Source organism: Labeo rohita, chromosome 8 (assembly GCF_022985175.1).
Source record: "Labeo rohita strain BAU-BD-2019 chromosome 8, IGBB_LRoh.1.0, whole genome shotgun sequence".
Lineage (NCBI taxonomy): Eukaryota > Metazoa > Chordata > Actinopteri > Cypriniformes > Cyprinidae > Labeo > Labeo rohita.
In genome coordinates, this window is record NC_066876.1 from 30,623,767 (window position 1) to 30,644,768 (window position 21,002).

The 21,002-nt window shown below is 37.4% G+C and overlaps 1 protein-coding gene across 6 annotated transcripts in view; it reads right to left on the bottom strand.

Annotated features, from left to right (window-relative positions):
- The window catches only part of sema6a (sema domain, transmembrane domain (TM), and cytoplasmic domain, (semaphorin) 6A), a 76,682-nt gene that overhangs the window by 14,157 nt on the left and 41,523 nt on the right, over nucleotides 1-21,002 (bottom strand). For 3 of the 6 annotated variants that reach the window (XM_051116596.1, XM_051116595.1, XM_051116593.1), the window contains exons 4-17: nucleotides 20,148-20,208; nucleotides 19,790-19,852; nucleotides 18,001-18,102; nucleotides 14,133-14,223; nucleotides 12,499-12,618; nucleotides 12,278-12,366; nucleotides 10,880-11,097; nucleotides 10,483-10,614; nucleotides 9,195-9,350; nucleotides 7,422-7,595; nucleotides 6,065-6,205; nucleotides 5,901-5,978; nucleotides 3,824-3,882; nucleotides 1,409-1,429 (exon numbers count right to left, since the gene is read on the bottom strand). In XM_051116596.1, coding sequence (XP_050972553.1) covers nucleotides 1,409-1,429; nucleotides 3,824-3,882; nucleotides 5,901-5,978; nucleotides 6,065-6,205; nucleotides 7,422-7,595; nucleotides 9,195-9,350; nucleotides 10,483-10,614; nucleotides 10,880-11,097; nucleotides 12,278-12,366; nucleotides 12,499-12,618; nucleotides 14,133-14,223; nucleotides 18,001-18,102; nucleotides 19,790-19,852; nucleotides 20,148-20,208 — 1,505 coding nt within the window. The other 3 variants (XM_051116592.1, XM_051116591.1, XM_051116597.1) reach the window with 2 other exon arrangements.

Genomic DNA, 21,002 nt, shown 5'->3' on the forward strand with positions numbered 1-21,002 from the left:
TTTACAGGAAAAAAAAGTCTACTAACTACATTTAAGAAGGCAACTCTGAAATTATAAAACAAAAATGTGAGATCGTTATTTACAAAATCTCAAAATAAATGCAAATACATTGTTTCTAAATACTTTAATTACTGAGAATATCTAAAAAATGTTAAGCATGTTAAGGAAATAAATTAATTTTAAAATAAATTATGGTTGCACCACATGAAATTTTTTAAGGCTATGCCCAGTTCATTAAGATGAAAAAACACTAAAATTACTTAAATTTAAATTTGAATATGAATTTGTGTACACAACATTCTTAATGTTTGAACAACTACCAAAGATATTATTATACGTGTATATATATATATATATATTTTTTTTTTTTTTACCATTAACCGACATATTTTACAAATTCTTGAAATATTAACTCCATTCTTTACTCAGTTCTTTTAGGTCAAAGGGGTTTGGTTGAAGTTTGTGAATCGCTGGACTAGTTTAACTCGTGTTAATCCACATCTCTGTGTGTGTTGTGCCGGTGGCCGTTGTTTATGGGCCAGTCGAGTGTCTTCCAGCCGCAGTCATTAAAATGATTTATTTAAGAAAGCGCCACGGGCCGCGAGATTACTGTGACAGCTCTATTTTATAATTCATTTTCCACAGCCAGAGGAAGAGCCGGCGAGGACGATGACACACATACGAGAGGAAAGCCTACAGAAAAATCAGCTCTAAACAGCCAGCGTCCTTTAACTAGCGAAACAGAATGAGAAACCAGCCGTCCAGACGGAAAAATATATATTTAAAAAAAACAAACATACACGCATATGAGCGCTTTATGAAGGAAATGGAGAGAAAACAACATCAAACACAGAATAAATGAAGTAGTGGAGCGACAGACACAAGGACGCTAATGAAGCTCATGAGATCGCTAATATTACCGATAAACACACACTCGTGTGATATGTAGGTCACAATTGCTTCAGCCAATCAGATTCACTCTAACAGCCAGGGGAGGGCTGTCAATCATGTGTGTGAGTGTGTGTGTGTGTGTGTGTGTTTTTAGCCTGATTGTATTTCATGAATAATTTCTGCCGGGTCTTGGGAGAAGCCCTGAGTGTTTATTCCCTGTAAACAGTCATTTGCATTCGCCTGACTCTAACCCACAATCCTTTGCTCTATGAAGCGCAGAGATCCATCCAATTAGGCAATGAAAGGTCAGAGCGAATCACTGAGGAGCGTCTCTAACTACATCTACACACAGGAAACACTGGAGACACTGACCGCGTGCAGCATTCTGGGTAATATCGTTCACACCCTGCTGCCTGCGCTGCTGATGTTCTACAAGAAAACGCAGTCAGAGAAATGAAACGTTCACCAACAGAGAAATTACGATGAGAGAGAAAGAGAGAAGAAGAGCTTTACTCACCATTGAGAGCCACGAACGAATCTGGAGACAAATGAAAAAACGTGTTAATTGGCTCAAATGTGATTCTCTCACACACACACACATCATTTATTACTGAATTAATCTAATGACACATTTAAAACTGCGGCAGCAGAACGTTTAACAAGATCATACCAGAGCTCAGAAATAACTTGAGTGCATCTAAGATGACTAAAGACTCGTTCACATCAGTGATGATAAAGATTTAGCAATTAAAAAACTACACGACAACTATAATGATATAATGAAATAATGAACTATAATGATAAAGACAAATTTGTGACATCGATGTAAAATTTCACTGGTCCATAGTCTAATTCCTATTGGAATGGAAAATTTTGCAGAGCAGCAGTAAATGTGAACACATCAGAATGATATGACAGGAATCATGGGAATCAAGCTGATGAATGATAAAAGCATTAACAGCCAATCAGAATCCACCCAATATTAAAGAGTGCAAGCATTTAAAGCTACAGACGAAAACTGTAATGCACTTACGTATAATAACTGGAACAATTGTTCAATGCAGCAAATTCACATTAACATTTTTTCACCCTGATGTCAAATTTGAGATTGGCAAATTCCTATTGGAATGGCAAAATTTCGCCAAGCAATGATAAATGTGACCACACCTGAGTGATATCACAGGAATCACAATTCACCAACTTTCAAAAAGCACAAGCATTTAAAGTGACAGACAACAAAACTGTAGTGTGCTTTTAATAAACAATATTATTGTGTGTTGGTGCAGACATATTATAGTATAGTAATATTATGGAAGCCCGTTTCCACCACTAAATAAAAAAAATAACAAAGGTAATTGCGACTTTTCATCCCGCAATTCTGACTTTTTTTTTTTTGAGAACTGCGTCAGATGAACTCGGAATTCGCACTTTTTTCTTAGAACTGAGATATAAACGCACAATTGTGAGATATAAAGTCAGAATCACGGGATATAAACTCACGATTGCAAGAAATAAAGTCAGAATTGTAAGATATAAACTCACAATTCTGACTTTTCTTGCAATTGCGACTTTGTATCTCACAATTCTGACCGTTTTCTCAGAATTGTGAGATTTCACGAGTTGACGCTTACACATAATTAGCCGGAGTATAGTAATGCATATTTGCCGAGCTGACCGGGGAAGGGCTCCGAGCTCAGGAATGGCCCGAGCCCAAAGAACCCCCCTAGGTGTAGTGAGAACTCGGGAGTGAGGAGATAGGGTTGTGGAGGGATGCTGATAAACTGTCATAAGGATAGAGGTAAGTCAGCTGTATTTGAATCTATAGCGTTGATTAACTTGAGTGGGCTCCTGCTGTGTTAATTAGGCTAGGTATCTGACGCGCTCCTCCCGAACCTTGTTAATAAAAGATTTAAACTCGCAACTGCAAGTTATAAAGTCTTAATTGCGACAATTTCTCGGAATTTAAAGTTTCTATCACGCAATTCAGACTTTATTTCTCAGAATTGCGGGTTTATATCTTGCAATTCTAACTTTATTTCTCAGAATTGCAAGTTTATATCACGCAATTCAGACGTTATTTCTCAGATATGCAAGTTTATATCACGCAATTCTGACTTTATTTCTCAGAACTGCAAGTTTATATTGCGCAATTCTGACTATTTCTCAGAATTGCGAGTTTATATCTTGCAATTCTAACTTTATTTCTCAGAATTGTGTTTATATCTCACAATTCTGACTTTATAACTCGCAATTGCAAGTTCATATATGCCTGGTGTAAAAATGAAATTTATTGTCAAAACTTTGACAAAAACGTTCTTTAAATACTTTTAAATTATTTTACCGGCAAGTTGTTTTTGAAAATGACCAATACTGATAACCATTAAAAAGCTTAATATTGGCACCGATAAACATTTAAATCTACAGTCTCAATAACGTAGCAATATATAAATCATAGCTCACACACAAATTACTGTCAAAACAAAAAGATACCTGTTGTTCAATGTGACAAATTCACATGAGCAACAATTTGAAAATGAGGGAAATCTGCATGTGGAAGTTTTTCACCCTCTTGTGTGAGAAATTGCTATTGGAAGGGCAAAATTTCACTGAGCAGAGGTAAATGTGACCACACCTGAACGATATCACAGAAATCACTTTTAGCGATTATTATCCAGCTGATGAATGATAAAAACACAAGCAGCCAATCAGAATCCATCCTGCTTTAATAAGCTCGAGCATTTACAGCAAGCAACAACAAAAACTCTTGCGATAAACAGAGGGTTATCGTCTGCTGTTGTGGATGCTAATATAGTTGTTGCTGTGGTTTCTAGTGTCGAACGAGTCTTTCTGACAAGTGCAGGAGTGTGTGAGTGTGTGAGAGTGCAGCTGTGTCTGAGGAGCGTCCAGCGCTCAGTAAACGGGTTCTGCTTACTTTGGCAGTCGCCCAGTCCATCTGTGTTGCCCTGTTCCACGTCCTGCTCGAACGGCCATCTGCGCACACACACACACACACACACACACAGTGAGCAAGTGACTTCAACACTTCCATTTCACACTCACTGACTTCAATCTCAAGTACATTTTCAAACAATATTAATAAATGTTGGAGCGAATGAATGTGTCATTCAAACACTATCATGAGAAAATGAAGCAGAAAACAGGATCATAAATGTGACGTGAATATTAATAAAAACACAGATGTTTATTTCTGAAGTTTCATTGATGCTGATTGGATTGTAATGAAGAGCGGCCTGATATCATTCAACCCTCGACCGTCCAGAGAGAGATTCATCATCTCACAGATGAGAGAGAAATACACTGCATCGAGAGCACTGATGAGAATGAAACCGAGCTCAGATGAGATCTGAACCTCATGAAGAGTCATGAGAACACCTCAAACACGAATGAATGCAGCTCAGATGACAAACAGAGACACTTCTTTGTAGGCTGGCCGTTTGTAAAAGGCCAAACAGGATATTTTCCACCTTAAACAGACTTCCAGGGACAATTTTTAACCTTTATAAGGGCAAATTTTCTAACCTTATTACATGTATGTGTCAACTTCTATATACATTTATGTGACTCCGGACCACAAAACCGGTCATTAGGGTCAACTTTTTGAAATTGAGATTTATAAATCATCTGAAATCTGAATAAATAAGCTTTCATTGATGATTTCATCAAACTATTTGAAAATCTGGAATCTGAGGGTGCAAAAAAATCTAAGAAATGAAGAAAATCACCTTTAGAGTTGTCCAAATGAAGTTCTCAGCAATGCATATAACTAATCAAAAATTGATTTTTGATATATGTATGGTAGGAAATTTACAAAATATCTTCATGGAACATGATCTTTACTTAATATCCTAATGATTTTTGGCATAAGAGAAAAATTGATAATTTTGACCCATGCAATGTATCTTTGGCTATTGGTACTAATATACCTGAATTACTTAAGACTGGTTTTGTGGTCCAGGGTGACATATGTTTATTTAATAAATGCAATTAGGGCTGTTACCAATCAAATGAAATCAATCACCAAAATTCACCTTTGACTGTTGCAGCTCAGAGATGCCATGAATGCATTTACACTGCAATTAAATTGCGTAATGTTAGGTGATAAATGATTTATAAATAAAATATACTGAGCATTTAAATAATAAACTAAAACCACCAGTAGGTACAGCAACAAGCCTTAATGAGTGAGTCACTGATTCACTCATTCAAACGATTCCTTCAAAACAGCAGATTTTTAAGGAATTAAGCAAGTGACTTCGGAACCGTGTACTAGCATACTACTCTCATTACTCATGCCACAGAAAGATGCAATAAATAGTAAGAGTAATATACTAGTATGCAGTTTTAAATTTAGCAGCTGCCATTGTGAGTGGCTTATTGAATCATTGACTCACTTGATTCGTTCAAAAACACAATCATTCAGGAATGAAGCACCACTGTGTTGATCAGAGAGCGAAACAGAGCAATAGACTCCAAAATGAATATTGTGTCTAAAATGTACATCACTTTATCTAACCATGAGCATAATATCATTTTTTATACTATACCATTGTATAAAGTATAAAACAAAGTATAAAGCAGGCTTCTTTCTCAGGGTCCATTTCATAAAAAGCTTTTTCTGAAACGACGGGCAAAGCATCAAGTCAAAAGCCTCAGATCGTATCCCATAATCCTTCACTCCAGAGAAATTGCACAAGCCGATCTCACATAACCTCCATACGGCTCCCTTTTTGAAGTGGAAAACTCAATCAGAATAGTAATAACTGCGTATAAAACACGCAATGGTGAGCTCACGTGAGGACGGCAGCGGAAACATGCCGTGCGTTCAATACACTGTATTAATAAATAGATGAGTTATGGATGGTTTGTAGGGTCAAATGCTCTTTTCCAGATGAGAAACTCCAGCAGCTCAAACCACAGTATGAGGGAAGACTGACATCAGCGCTTGGCTCGCGCCATATATAATTACAGACTGAGAATGAGGCGCTTACTTCGGGTCCAAAGAGATTTCTTTACAGGCGCCCTCTGACACCCAGCCGCAGTACGGGTCCCTGGAGGCGATACAGGACCTGAGAGAGACACACACGAGGGGTTAATCGTGCAGAACGGCCAGTGGCCTATATGAACAGGGCACATGGAGAGAAAGCAGACGCACTTTTTGCACTTGCCGTGCCGTTCGCAGCGGGACAGCGGGACTTTGACCACGCATGAGGTGAAGGCCACGAACAGAGAGTGACTCCTGCTGTCGATCTGCATGCTGATGATGCGCTTGTCCTCCACGCCGTCAATGCTGCACCTGAACACCATAGATTCACGTCAGATCACTTGAATGATCACATCAGATTGTTCACAAGAGCGTCTGAACTGACTCTGAACAAACTCAATCACTCATTCAGTCTCATCCTTCATACAGCTCATCTGTAGAGCTGATTTATGGTGAAATCGAATTCAAAAAGAGACTAATTTTACAGCATTGACACTGTTATTGACCTGAATTATCAAATTTACTTTAGTCTGAATAACTGAATTGAATAACTGTTACTGAACTCATCTTAATCAACACTGAACTGAATTGTGACTGTATTGTCTTCTGTAGAGCTGCTTTATGGTCAAATCGAATTTGAAAAGAGACAAATTTTACAACATTGACACGTTATTGACCTGAATCATCATCAAATTAACTTGGTCTGAATAGCTGAATTGAATCAACACTGAACTGAACTGTGACTTTGTCTTCTGTAGAGCTGCTTTACAGCTCAAATTGAATTTGTTTCATAATTGATGAATTTTGCAACATTAACAATGTTATTTTCCTGTTTAACACTGTAAAACTGTTTTAAATCAATTTGTATTGCAAGTCCTATAGAAAAAAAATGTGACTTGACTCAAAGTTTTAATACAGATTACTAAAGTATATTTTACAAAAAACTAGCAATGTCTGAGTGAAAACATTTGTTTAATGTGGAAAGTTTCTTGTCACTTTGCATCCAGTTATGTTAATGAACTAAGCTTGTTACTATTTATACAGGTCATCAATACAATGCAAGCATCACCCTAATATGCAAAGAACAGTCCAGTATATTGTTTTTAATATGGTAAATCGGCTCTGCTGTCTTGCTTTAATATTTAAAAAATCCTTTCTGGATTTTTTGCTTCCTAATATTGTTAGCTCTTAGACAAATTGCTTTGTTCCTCTTTTGTAAGTGGATGAAAGCACCTTCTAAATGCATGAATGTAAATGTTAATAAAGCAGATAAACATTCTATCGTTGTGGTTAAACGCAGCTTCGCTGTCCTCAAAAAGCCTGTTGGTCAGCGTTTGCCTGTTTATTCCGCTGTGACGTGGCCGTCAGCACATATTAACCAGACTCTGCGTTTGCTTTAATCATTCAGCAAACGTTCGCTCAGGCCTGGCGGTCCAAACCAGCAGCACTCTTTAATTTACTAACCGCACGCTGTAACCTGATAAACGGGTGTAAATGACAGAGCGGCTCGTCCTAATGGAATACACACTTCTCCGGGTTGTAGACATTCAGCTCTTCCAGAAACAGGCTGTCGTTGAGGAAGCCGCTCCGCATCTTGGCCAGGAACTTAAGCACGATCCCTCGCTCCGATCCCAGGAAAACCACGGTGTGGTTGCGATGAGGGCCGGCGGCATTATCCACGGCTATACGTGTCAGACGGTACCTGACGGAGAGACAAAGGGTTAAAATGCAGTCTTAATTTCATTCATGAAAACTTGACTTTAAGATGAGACTGCTCGGACATCATTAGATGCTATTGTGACTATATCAACATGCATTACTGTTGACAAAAAAAGATGAGACTAAAATGTAGTGTAAAAAACAAAAAATAAAACAAAAAATAGTTATAATAGAAAAATATAAGAAAATACAAAATAATTAATTAAAAATATTAAATTAAATATAAAATAAAATAAAAATAATGCAATTAAATATTTAATTAAAAAATCATTTTTTTAGTAGTTCATTTAATATATATATATATATATATATATATATATATATATATATATATATATATTTAAAAATCAAGTAAATAATTTAAATTATTATTATTATTATTATAAGTTAAATCATTTTAACACTATACATGCATGCATTTATGTTGATTATCCCAGAACATGTTGAATAGTTGATTCTGATTGGTCGTCAAACATTATAGGATGTTGAATTATTTTTTATAAGTCAAAGTTCCAGGTTTACTGACCGCATTATGGGTTATAAATAGTTTTCATGCTTGTTGTGGCCAAATGTCTGATGCAGTTTCAGGCGAAAAATACAAGAAAATACAAAAAAAGTAATTAAAAATAATAAATAAAATCTAAAATAAAAATAATGCAATTAAATATTTAATATATATTTTTTTAATATTTAATAATGTTTTTTATAAAGACTGTAAATAAAATCTATAAATTATAAATAGTTTTCATGCTTGTTGTGGCCAAATGTCTGATGCAGTTTCTCAAATGACAAAAATCATGATCAGTAATTGTTTTTATAATTTTACAGACATTTAGTCAATTAAATCTTGAGTAAATATGATCAAAACCGAAAAGGACATTTAACAGTATTAAGACTAAATTAAAAACAGCTGACAAAACGAACACTATTACAATGAACTTTTCAGACAAGCTCTCGCTAAAAGAATTAAAGCATTATCTGGCGACCGCCGTTCCAATTAGCGGCTCATCTCAGTGTTAATCAAATGTATGTATAATTTCCAAATCAGTATGCAAATACATTTTCAGGGTAATTAAAACTGGCAAGATGGAAATAAGACGACAAATAAATTATACACATTTTTTCATCTTTCTAAATCTGTGGAGTCTTTGAAGCCGAGGGAAATGGATACAGACACCGCTTCTGCAAATGTGTTTTCAATAACTTGAAAATTTTACTGGTGCAGACTGACACAAACCCAAATGAACAGAAACTTATCAGCCTGAAACCAGGCGTCGTTTCAAAGAGTCTCATTCTGTGCAAACACATGATTCTCCCATAATCCATTTCATTATAGGAAGACAATCTTTCACTTTGCTTTTATAAGAGAGAAACAGCATCTTTCCTTCACTGATTTAATTCATGAAATATCTCCAGATACTCGTGAATCGCTTCGTGTCTGAATCGCATGCAAATGACTCGATTCATCCACGAAAATGAGCAGCGCTTATGAAGATGGGCTCGATCCATATTTGCATGACAATAATCTTCATGCATCATTCATGTCCCAGAAGGGGACCTCTGACCCGTCTTGAGCACTCACCGAACCATCGTCTTGAGGAACCACGGGCGATTGGCAATGGAAGGAACGGCCTCGTCCATCAGCGGGTGAAGCTTGATGAAGTTCAGCGTTTCATCCGGAAACTCGTTGGACACTTTGAATTTCTCTCCGGAGGAAGATCCTGCGCAGACGCCCGGCCTGCACAAACAACACACAGCAGAACAACTCAATGCCATAATCATATGAAATCACTCTAGTGAATGTATGTCGCTTTGAACTGAACATTTAAATCACTGTAATGAATCTCAGCTGCAATAAATATGTTGGATGATGTAAGGTTTATGGGAAATGTGCCGCTTCATTCCCGCACAGAGGAAACTGAATTACACCGAAATGCGGTTGGCATGGTCGCTCTCATTAACACTTGACCTCGTTTCACACAAACACATAATTTTATGTTAATCAGCGCAGGCGATACTCCCGCCGTTCATGACACAAAGACGAGCCATATGGAAGCAGATCTTCGCTTTGTAAAAATGCTCCTGTGAGACGATTTAATCAGCTGCTGCATCTGGAGAATCAGGGTTATGTGCTCACAAACACTTGTGTGTAGCACATACAAATACGTTTAAATAGACAATACAAGGAAATACAAAAGAATTAATTAAAACTAATAAATTAAACATAACATAAAATAGGGTTGTCAAACAATTAATCACGATTAATCGCATACAAAATAAAAGTGTGAGTTTGCCTAATATATGCAAGTGTACTGTGTGTAATTATGTATATATAAATAGAAACACATTCATGTATACTTTTAAGAAATATTTACAAGTATATGTATTTGTTATAACCATTATATAATTTATATTGTATATAAATAAAAATGTTGTATACAAATAACATATTTCATATTAGGCAAACTTAAACTTTTATTTTGTATACGATTAATTGCAATTAATCCTTTGACAGCCCTAAAAATAAAATATAATAATATAAAACTAAAATAATGCAATTAAATATTTAAATATTCAATTTAATATTTTAATATTGGATAAAGTCAGGTTCAAAGTCAAAGTCAGGTTAAAGTCAAATTCAAAGATTTTGGATTTCTCTTTTTATCACTCCATAAATCAAAAAATACTGTCAACAGAGAGAAAAAACACTTTCACTGTTTTTTTAGTGCTAGTCTGAAAGAAGAGACATGATATGGAAGCAAAATAATCTCCTATTTGACCAGTGCATAAAAAACTATGGTTTTGTTTTGGCTTAAACTGGATATTGAATATCAGGTGGTTTGCTCAGCTGAATTATGTGGGATAGATACCTGGGTCTGGGCACTCTCTCCTCTGGGATGGGCGTCCAGGTGGAATCGGGTGACTTCTGCTCTTTGAAGCGTCCGGTGAAGGCCGCCGCGATCTCCGCCATGTCGTACGCGCAGACAGCCGATCCTGGGATGCTGTAACACACATTCAACACGCTTTCAGCAAAATAACAAAACTGTGAATCATTGCGGCTCAGACGGGTGCGAGCGGCACACAAGGGCCGGATTGTGCCTGTGTGAACTGTGAATCTCAGTGAGGCAGAAGAGCTGTGTCTGACTAACGGGGTCATTGTGTGTCGCCGTCCCATCAGCATGAGTTCATGCGCTTTCATTCCTGGGAATCTTGCATTTCCCGGGTGCTGGATCTTAATGTGACTGATCGATCTCAGCTCTCTGATACCTGTTGTATGGTGTAGAGAAGGTGGCCATGACCACGTCCCGCCCGCTGATGTGGATGACGTCAGTGACGGCCTGCAGGATGTTGAAGTAGAAGTGCGAGTCTCCCGGGATGGAGCAGTTGAGGCGCGTTTTTAAGAAGGACGTCCACTGTTTCTCCAGCACACGCTGTGATCCGCCGCGGTCATTCTTACACACGCGTGCCACACGCGGAAACACCACCTGATCACGCAGACACAGGCACATTAAACACTCAATTATTTTGTGGATCTTTACAGATCACTGTAGTAAAGCGAATATCTCTTCCTCTTTACTACTAGTTATAGCAGCAAATAAACATGAATGAACATCAGAAGAATCAGAACAACTCACTGAAATGACTTCATGCCGTGCCTAACAACGCCCCTTAGCTGTTATAAATCTACTGTAAACCACGACTTCTTGGGGCTATTGCTTTAATTTAAACTGAACCTATTCTTCAGTATTTCATGAATGTATTATAATACATTTTTATTATGCAATACATTTTCATTATAAAAATGCCTTATGTGCAACTTAAATGTTTATAAATCACTTTAATATAGTAATGCACCAACTGATAATTGAATGTTGGATGATGAATGTGTACAGTATTAGTTGAGACAGTTTTTATTCTTGAAAAAAAATGGACATATAATGGACCTGATTGCCTACCCTACTGAAAAAAATCAGTAGACAATTTAACTGCCTTGACACTATCAGATGAGAACAAAACTTAATCTGAACTGATCTAAATAATGATGTTGAGCTGCTTTACAGCTGAAATTTGAACTGGTTTCATATTTGTTGAAGTCTGAATCATTGATTCATTGATTCATTGATTCTGTTCTGTTGATTCTATATTGTATAAAGCGGTGTAGAAATAAATGTGATTTGACATATTCTTCCTGCTGACAGCGCTGTCATAGATTGTGCTGTAATCTGAGAGCTGTTATTGGAGTACAAGGGTCGCGTCAGGCTGGTATAATTACAGTAATCTGGCAGGTCGGTCCGTACAGTAACTGGAGAGACTCATATTCACAGGAGACGCTCAGGCTATAATTACTCCTCACTGAATCAGAGCGATGAAGCCTCTCAAATCTCATCGTCTTCTGCCTTTGAACCCACAACAATGAGCCTTTGTCCTGCACTCGTCTGTTTGCTCACAACACTCACAGACCAGGAAGTGAATTCTTGACTTACTGCTATTTAAGGCCCGTCATTCGGATAGCAGACAATGTTTGTGTTATTTTTAGTACCTGCGTCCTGACGGGCCGTGCCCAACATCCCTTAAAAAACCCTCATATATTTCATACACCCACTTCCTGTCACTTCCTGTCTGCGGCGCAGAAGCAGGAAAACACGCTAGATGTTTTTCCCGTACCTTCCCCATGCTGTTGTACTCCATGGCGATTTCCCGAAAGAAGAAGTAGATGAACTCGCCGTAATCAACCGCCTGGACGAAATACGGCTCTGAAATCAACAAGAGCATGAATTACAATCATAGCATAATGTGACAAAGTTTGTCACGTCTCTTAACACTCTCTGATGGGATTAATGCCGAGGTGACGGCAGGTCATGAGTCTGTCTGTCAAATCTGCTCACCTTTCAGCCATTTGGAGTCGTGTTTGACCGTCCTGAGGGTCGGACTGTCGCCCAGACTGCGGTAGATCACCGCATCGATTGCCAGGAAGTCTGTGACCGTGGCTGAGTATAACTTCCCCTCTACAGCAGAAAACAATAGCATTTAAACACTTCACAATGAATGTAATATCTACACAAATGTGACCATGGACCACAAAACCATTCATAATCAGTCATAAGGGTCAATTTTTGGAAATTGAGATTTATACAGCATCTGAAAGCTTAATAAAAAATATAATTTGTTAGGATAGGACAATGTTTGGTTGAGATATAACTATTTTAAAATCTGGAATCTGAGGGTGCAAAAAAAAAAAAAAAAATTAAATATTGAGAAAATCGGCTCTAAAGTTGTCCAAATGATTCTCAGCAATGCATATTACTAATCAACAATTAAGTTTTGATATATTTACAGTAGGAAATTTACAAAATATCTTCAAGGAACATGATCTTTACTTAATATCCTAATGATTTTTGGCATGATTTTTTGACCCATACAATGTATTTTAGCTATTACTACAAATATAAGACTGTTTTTGTGGTCCAGGGTCACAAATAAACAGAAACAACCTCTCAACTACACATACGGCATGCTGTGATCATTTAAAAAATAAAAACAAATAAATAAAAAATATTTAAAAAAATAAAATACTGCAGATTGGTTAGCTGATAAAGAAGCATAAATTTTAGCACATTTATTTATTTACATATATTAAATGTAGACTTAAAGGCAGACTGGCTTAAGGAAAAACAGCCTATTGCTATTAATTACAGCTCAACATTTTTATGACTAAAATTCTTTTTTTACTATAATATAATTTACTATAATATCTACATCTTTTATTTTGAATTTATTTATTTTATTCATTACGTTCCCTGCTGTAAACATGGCAAAAATACTGTTAGTTGGTTAAGTGAATAAACACAAATATCTAATTATGCATTTTTTTAAATTTATGAATAAATACATTTATGAATTTATTTATAATTCACTACATTCCCAGTTTGATTTTGTCACTTTTTAAACTAATTTTCCTAATTTTCTGGAAAATCTGCTGTAGGATTTACGCAGAAACAATTTTCTCTTTGCAACTGCACAAATTGCACAAATAAAGACACAGAAATGGCAAGTAGCACATTGAATTAAACATGACATTTTGAAAGCCTGAAATAGTATTTTCTTGTTAAACATACTCCTAAAATCTGTTTTTAACTTCTAAACATCATTTTTGCCATGTATAATGTCGTTATTTTAGCTGTACTAGCGCTGGAAAGGCAGGACTTTCTCTGGCCTGCGACTGGAATGTTTTACGGCCACTAATGGAGGAATGAGTCATGCGGGTTTTCCATCCCCAGGGTTATTTTTGATGCTGTACTTTGGGGAAGGACTCCCAGAGACGCTCTCTAACCGCACCACAATAGTTTCATGTGTTTCCAGAGTGGCCGCACACGAGCCGCTGCCAGCAAACGCTCTTCCCAGAAACAGGGAGCCACTGTTGCTCATGGCTGTGTCGGGGAGTTCCTCGTCTCGTGTTCCCGGCATTCTTCTGACAGACATTCGTTATGGAAGTGTTTCGGGCGTGATGACTGCGTCTTACCGGCGAACAGGGCCACGTTGGCATGTTTGGCGTCGTACGGGCAGCGCGCCATACCACTGATCTCATCACCCGCAGCCTCCAGACTGTCCATCTGCAGGAATAAAGAGAAAGGTCAGAGGTCAGAAGTCAAACCCACCCTAACCTTCAGTGTCTGAGACTTTCACACACTTCACGGCGTTATTTTTAAAGCTCTTCCTCTCTGAGGCCTGCCAAGACCAGCCGCTCACGCCAGCCGCTCATTTCACTTGCTATTTCTATCTTGGCGAATCTGAAGGAGGTCAGTCAGGAGTCGAGCACTCACATGTGACGTATCAGGAACCCTATTTACATTCCTCCGAAAATACACAGATCAGGAATGTCACGGTATTCCCGCTCCGCAGCGTGATGGGAGGAAGAGCAAAACAGGAATTTCACTGATTAATAAACTCGTGACAGCATCGATATGAGCAATTACAGCACAGAGTTTACAAGATCAGATAGCTGTCAAATACAGCGTTCACTTTGATCTTTAACGTCAGATCTTCAGAGCTTTCACAGCAAAATCAGTGCCTGAAAATGCTGGATTCATTATTATTTTTACAACAATAAAACAGTGCAATGACAAACTCACTTACATTAAACACAGAACAGTAATTAACACAAATCAGATGGGTGACGTACAGAGCCACACATGACAGAGATATATTTATTGCAGCCACAAATTGAGAATTCGTTCCCACGCCTCAACTCGTTCCCTCGTTTGATTAAATCATGGCCATGCTGTACTAATTCATTCCCTCGTTTTGATTTAATTAGAGTGCGGGAATGATTTAAACACTTTAAAATGAATGCAACATCTACACAGAATAAAAACATCCCTTTGACTACAGATACGACACACTGTGCTTCTTTAAAATAAAAGACAAAACTACTGTAGTTGGGTTAGCAGATTCAGAAGCACATTTATTTACATATATATTTATTAAAGATTTCACTTAATTCTTCATATTTAATCCAGTATAAACCAGTCTAGACCAGCACCAGACTGCCATTAAACAGTCTGGACTATCACAGAACCTGTATAAAACAGTCTAGACCAGCACAGAACCAGTAAAAACCAATATGGACTAGTTCAGATGCAGTATAAACCAGTCTGGACCAGCACCAGACCACCATGAAATAGTCTGGTCTATCACAGAACCTGTATAAACCAGTCTAGACCAGTTCAGAGCCAGTATAAACCAGTGTGGACTAGCATCAAACAATCCTAAACCCTTCTAGACCAGTTCAGAACCACTATAAATCAGTCTGGACCAGCTCAAGGCCAGTATGAACAAGTCTGGACTGTCACAGAACCTGTATAAACCAGTCTAGACTAGTTCAGATGCAGTATAAACCAGTCTGGACCAGCACCAGACCACCATGAAACAGTCTGGACTATCATAGAACCTGTATAAACCAGTCTAGACCAGTTCAGAGCCAGTATAAATCAGTGTGGACTAGCATCAAACAATCATAAACCCTTCTGGACTAGATCAGAGCCAGTATAAACCAGTCTGGACCAGCACCAGACTGCCATGAAACAGTCTGGATTATCACAGAAACCTGTATAAACCAGTCTAGACTAGTTCAGAGCCAGTATAACCCATTCGGGACCAGCATCAAACTATCATGAACCATTCTGGATTAGATCAGAGCCAGCATAAACCAGTCTGGACCAGCACCAGACCACCATAAAGCATTGAGAAGGGAAGCAGGCGTGCCAATCATGTTTGGAATAGTTACGGGCCGCTCGTGTTGTCAGCAATGCTCCGCTCCGCCCGGCAACAGCTGATGTAATGGACACCAGCCGTAAATCCAGCAGCTCAGAGCCGGGGCCGCAGATGGGCTCTCGGGAGGAGGCCGCGGATCGGAGCATCCGTTCAGGAGAACATTTGTACGCCGATGATTAATGTGGGACGACTTTGGCCCTCCAACAGACGCTCTTTTCAGAGGCGTCGCACCGGGGACACGGACAGCAGACGCACGGCCAGGGCGAATGCTATGCCGGCAAAACCGCGCCGCTTGAGGGCTTCCAAAGGCCGAGCGTCCGCGGGGGAAAATCTGTGAGCGGCTAGTGCTGCTTTTGGCAAACGCGCTTCAGCATCTCTCTGCTGGACCAAGCCAGTTATTAGACAGCGACGGCTGGCAGAGGATCTCGCACACGCTTGTCTTCCGGTCATTCTGTGATTCACCGACTGCAGAGCAGCAGATGATAGAGCCAAACTGAGCAAAAACACTGAACCAGCTCAAAACACAGCATTCAGAGCCAGTACATCACAGCAAACACCCTGAAAACCAGCCTTTTTTCAGGCTTCCTAACAAACACACTGGTAAACTCAACTGAAGATGATTCACTGTTTCTAAACCAGTTTAACAATCACTGCTCACACAAACATTCAATCCCGTCCCAATCTCACACTGACACTGCCTGACCCTGCAGGTTTAAGACTTCAGAGGTTTAAGACTCTATAAAAAATTAACTGTTACTTAGTTTTTTTTTTTTTTTGAAGGTAACGCATTGCATTATGTTTGTTACTTTTTGTCACCTGGGCTGGGCTTGCTTTTAGTTTTTAATAACAAAAGCACAAGAGTTTGGGCAGCTGTAAAGGTTGTTTCACACCAAAAGTGAAATGAATAATCCTCAGACTAAAGGAAGAGCAACTGTCTCTGCACATACTCCTGATTTCTGAAAAAGTAACAAGTAAAAAGTAACTCAGATATTTTGTACAAAGTAATGTTACTTGAAAAAGTAATCTGATTACATTACTTGTAATGTGTTACCCCCAACACTGCTTTACAGTTGAATTGGTCTCATATTTGATAAAGTTTGCAACAATGATTCTGTTATTTTCTGTGAAGCTTCTTTAAAACACACTGTATTGTATAAGTGCTACAGAAATGAATGTCAATTGACAACAGAGCAACATGAAGCGAAACAGTCATAATTAGTTACTAATAAGAGCGTGAATAACCTTCAGCATGAACACTTCATTAAAGCGGTTTATTCAGTCATAAATCAGTCTGGAAAAAATAAATGCCATGAAGTACTGTTTAGGGCAATGCATTATTATGCACTTAAAAAGCTGATTTATTTCTCATATCTGACTTTTTTAATGTGTCACAACAGAACTAAATTGTGAATTTAAAAATGTAGATTTAAAATGAACTGAAATTCACAGAATTTGTTAAAAAGGAAGGTTTATCAAGGCAAACTCTGAATTATGGCTTGGTAAAGATTGCGATTGAGTTAAAGTATGATAAAAGAAGAGTAAAAATATAATTTAAATTACTTAAGAAATATGTAAACAAAATGAAATAAACATTGTAGACAAGGTTCTAATGGTATTTTATTCGCTTGGAGCCACTTTAACACAGCAGTGTGAATCTGTCTTCACAGAAACGTCTCTGATCTTCCTGGCAAAATAATCAAAACGGGCAATAGTTCAGACTTTCCTCTATGTTTTTTAAGATACTTCAGATTTATTCTGGCATTACAAGTGAAAACACATTTACAGTCTTCTGATGATCTGAGTCAGACCCGAGTCAACCTAGATATTTTTGATCAATTAATTTCTTATTCTTTTTTGATGTTTTCTTTTCTTCATATTAAGCTGGATTCAAAAAGAAAAAATAAAGACATCCACGAGAAAAATAAACAAACGGTGCAGCAACATCCCATTCTGAGCATCATCATCATCGTTCAGAGCGATTCACTAAAAACAGTCTTGACCATCTGTGCATCTTTATGCTAACCTGCATGTGGGCCGCGTCACGCTTCCATTCAGCTGTTAATATCAAACATGCAGCACGTCTGAGGTCAGAGGTCACGCAGTCACTGCGGTCTTACCTTGTAGGTCCGACAGGACGGGTTGAAGGCGTTGGTTCCGCACACAAACAGAGAGTCGTCACTCTGCTGCAGCAGCACCTTGATGAAATTATGGCACTCGTCCTAGAACAAGACGAGAAACATGACTGTGTGCAGTACACTTAACCAGTCTGCTTCCTCCATCATTACACCATATCTTCTGAATGAAATCCAGTGCTTGTTTCTGAAGAAATTCGGCTGCTGATTCCAAAAGTAGTCTGTTTTGCTCTCACACTTTCTTACTGAATATGAAGCACTTCCTAGCATGTTTGCTTTTACAGTCATTTGTGTAGTGAATTAGTCTTGTATTCTCTCTTAATCAGCAGGAAAACACCACGAACACATGATTCCTGTCTGAATCTGAGTCACATTACAAATATTTAATCAATTCTCATCCTGTTTATACATGTACGACATTATTTTATGCCTTAATAAACTAATTACAGATTTGGAGAACAGTTTATTTATTTATAAACGTGTTTATTTGAATGTATTTGACATCAAATTGATCATTTGAACACTCCTTTGCAGATTGTAAGTTGAATGTAACATTTTGAATTTTGTTACATTTTGTTAAATGATACAATTTTGAAACTTCTGACATTTGCCTGATTGCCTTGATCCTTCAGAAATCATTCTAATATGCTGATTTATTAAGTTGTGCTGCTTAATATTTTTTGGAACCTGTGATACTTTTTTCAGGATTCTTTGATCAATAAAAGGATAAAAAGAACATAATTTATTTAAAATACAAAGGTTTTCTAACAATATACACTACTGTTCAAAAGTTTGGGTCATTAAATTTTTATTTTGTATTTTTTTGAAAGAAATGAATACTTTTATTCACCAAGGACATGTGAAATCAATAAAAAGCAATAGCATAGATTTACATTGTTAGAAAAGATTTATATTTAGAATAAATGCTGTACTTTTAAACGTATTTATCAAAGAATCCTGAAAAAAAAGGAATCGCAGATTCCAAAAAAATATTTAGCAGCACAACTGTTTCCAACACTGATAATTCTAATAATAAATCATTTCTGAAGGATCATGTGACACTTAAGACTGGAGTAACAGATGATGAAAGTTAGGCTTTGCATCACAGGAATAAATTATATTTTAAAACATATTAAAATAAAAACCTTTATTTTATATTGTAATAACATTTTGCAATATTACAGTTTTTTCTGTATTTTTTAACAAATAAATGTAGCCTTGATGAGCATAAGAGACTTCTTTAAAAAACATTACAACTCTTGTATATATCATCTGAAAAATGTAACATGAAAAAAAACTGTACATGAAAAGTGTTCATTTAATTATTTATTTTTGCTTTTTATGATAAAACAATATGTAGACAGGAAGTGAGACGTGAAAAGTGTTTAATTAATATTTTTGAACTTTGGTAATATGAGGCCTTTTCTTTGCAAACATAAACCAGATGTTTTCTGCTGTATCTGTGGTGTTTTACTGCATCCAAACAGCAACAGAAGACGACACATTCTGTGAAAAGGGCTTATTTTGGTAAATGGAGTATTTGAACAATTTCCACTCTCTATTGCAGACTGTAAGCTTCGCTTCTTTTTGACATTAAAACCAAAATCTTTGACATTTGCCTGCTTTTGTTATTTTGGCAAGTCAGTACAGTTTTTACTGATATTTTTGAACTTAGTATCAAATTACATAATGTTAGATCTTTGGAAATCAGCAGAAGTTTTTGAGATGCCGCGTGATCAGTGACATCATCATCACGATCGCGGCGCAGACGTACCTTGTGTTTCCCTTTCATCCTGCAGGTGTCCACGTCGGCCTGTCTGGACTTCCATGTCAGCTTCTGTCGACAGGAAATCAATGTGAGATCGATAGCTTTGACTCAATTACAGCTCTCTGTCACGGCCTGGAGGGTCAAACGAGCCGCGATGACTGATTAAACTACATCCCGCTCCGATCGATCTCCATCAATCAGCCGGTTAATCGCGGCCTCGCGTACGCACATGAATCAAGGCCTCGCGGCGTGACGCGTGACAGCGGCTCCTGATGGGATAAAGCTCTTAGAGAGAGACAGAGACGCTCGTTTCGTTTGCTGCCAGGTAATTAAGAGGAGGACAGAACTCTATCCTCAGACTCACCTTACTGAAGAAGATCTCCTCCGTATTGGCCGTCTCGATGTCCACCGTGTAAATGTGATCCCTGCGAAGACATTAACACTTTCATTCGTCTTCAGCTTCAGTATCACAGACATTCAAGTACGGAAAGAAACTGATAAATAAAATAAAAACTATATGTGACCCTGGAGCTCAAAACCAGTCTTAAGTAGCACGGGTATATTACATTAGGATATTAAGTAAAGATCATGTTCTATGGAGACATTTTGCTAAATTCCTACTGTAAATATATTAAAACCTAACTTTTGTTTAGTAATATGCATTGCTAAGAACTTCATTTGGACAACTTTAAAGGTGATTTTCTCAATATTTAGATTTTTTTGCACCCTCAGATTCCATATATTCATATATAATAGTTGTATCTCGGCCAAATATTGTCCTATCCTAACAAACCATATATCCATATATAACCATATATAATGGAAAGCTTATTTATTTAGCTTTCAGATGATGTATAAATCTCAATTTTGAAAAATTGACCCTTAAGACTGGTTTTGTGGTCCAGGGTCACATATTAGTATACAAATGCTAAAACAACTATGCCAACGTTACTTAACTAATATAACAAAATTAAACATTATAAACAAATTTATGGACAAGGGTGGAAAAACACTTCATTTCCCAGAATGCCATTAGCTGATGAGTTTCTCAGCATTGTGATTCAGTCAATTCCAGTTTAACTTTTATTGTTGTTTCTGCAATTCTGAGCTGTCAATATGTCAATATTCATGTGTTTAAAATCATCTCATGCGACTGGAACATGTTTTGAATCTGATCCAACGTTCAGTCTTGAGTTGAATTCAATAAATTCTTCCTCGC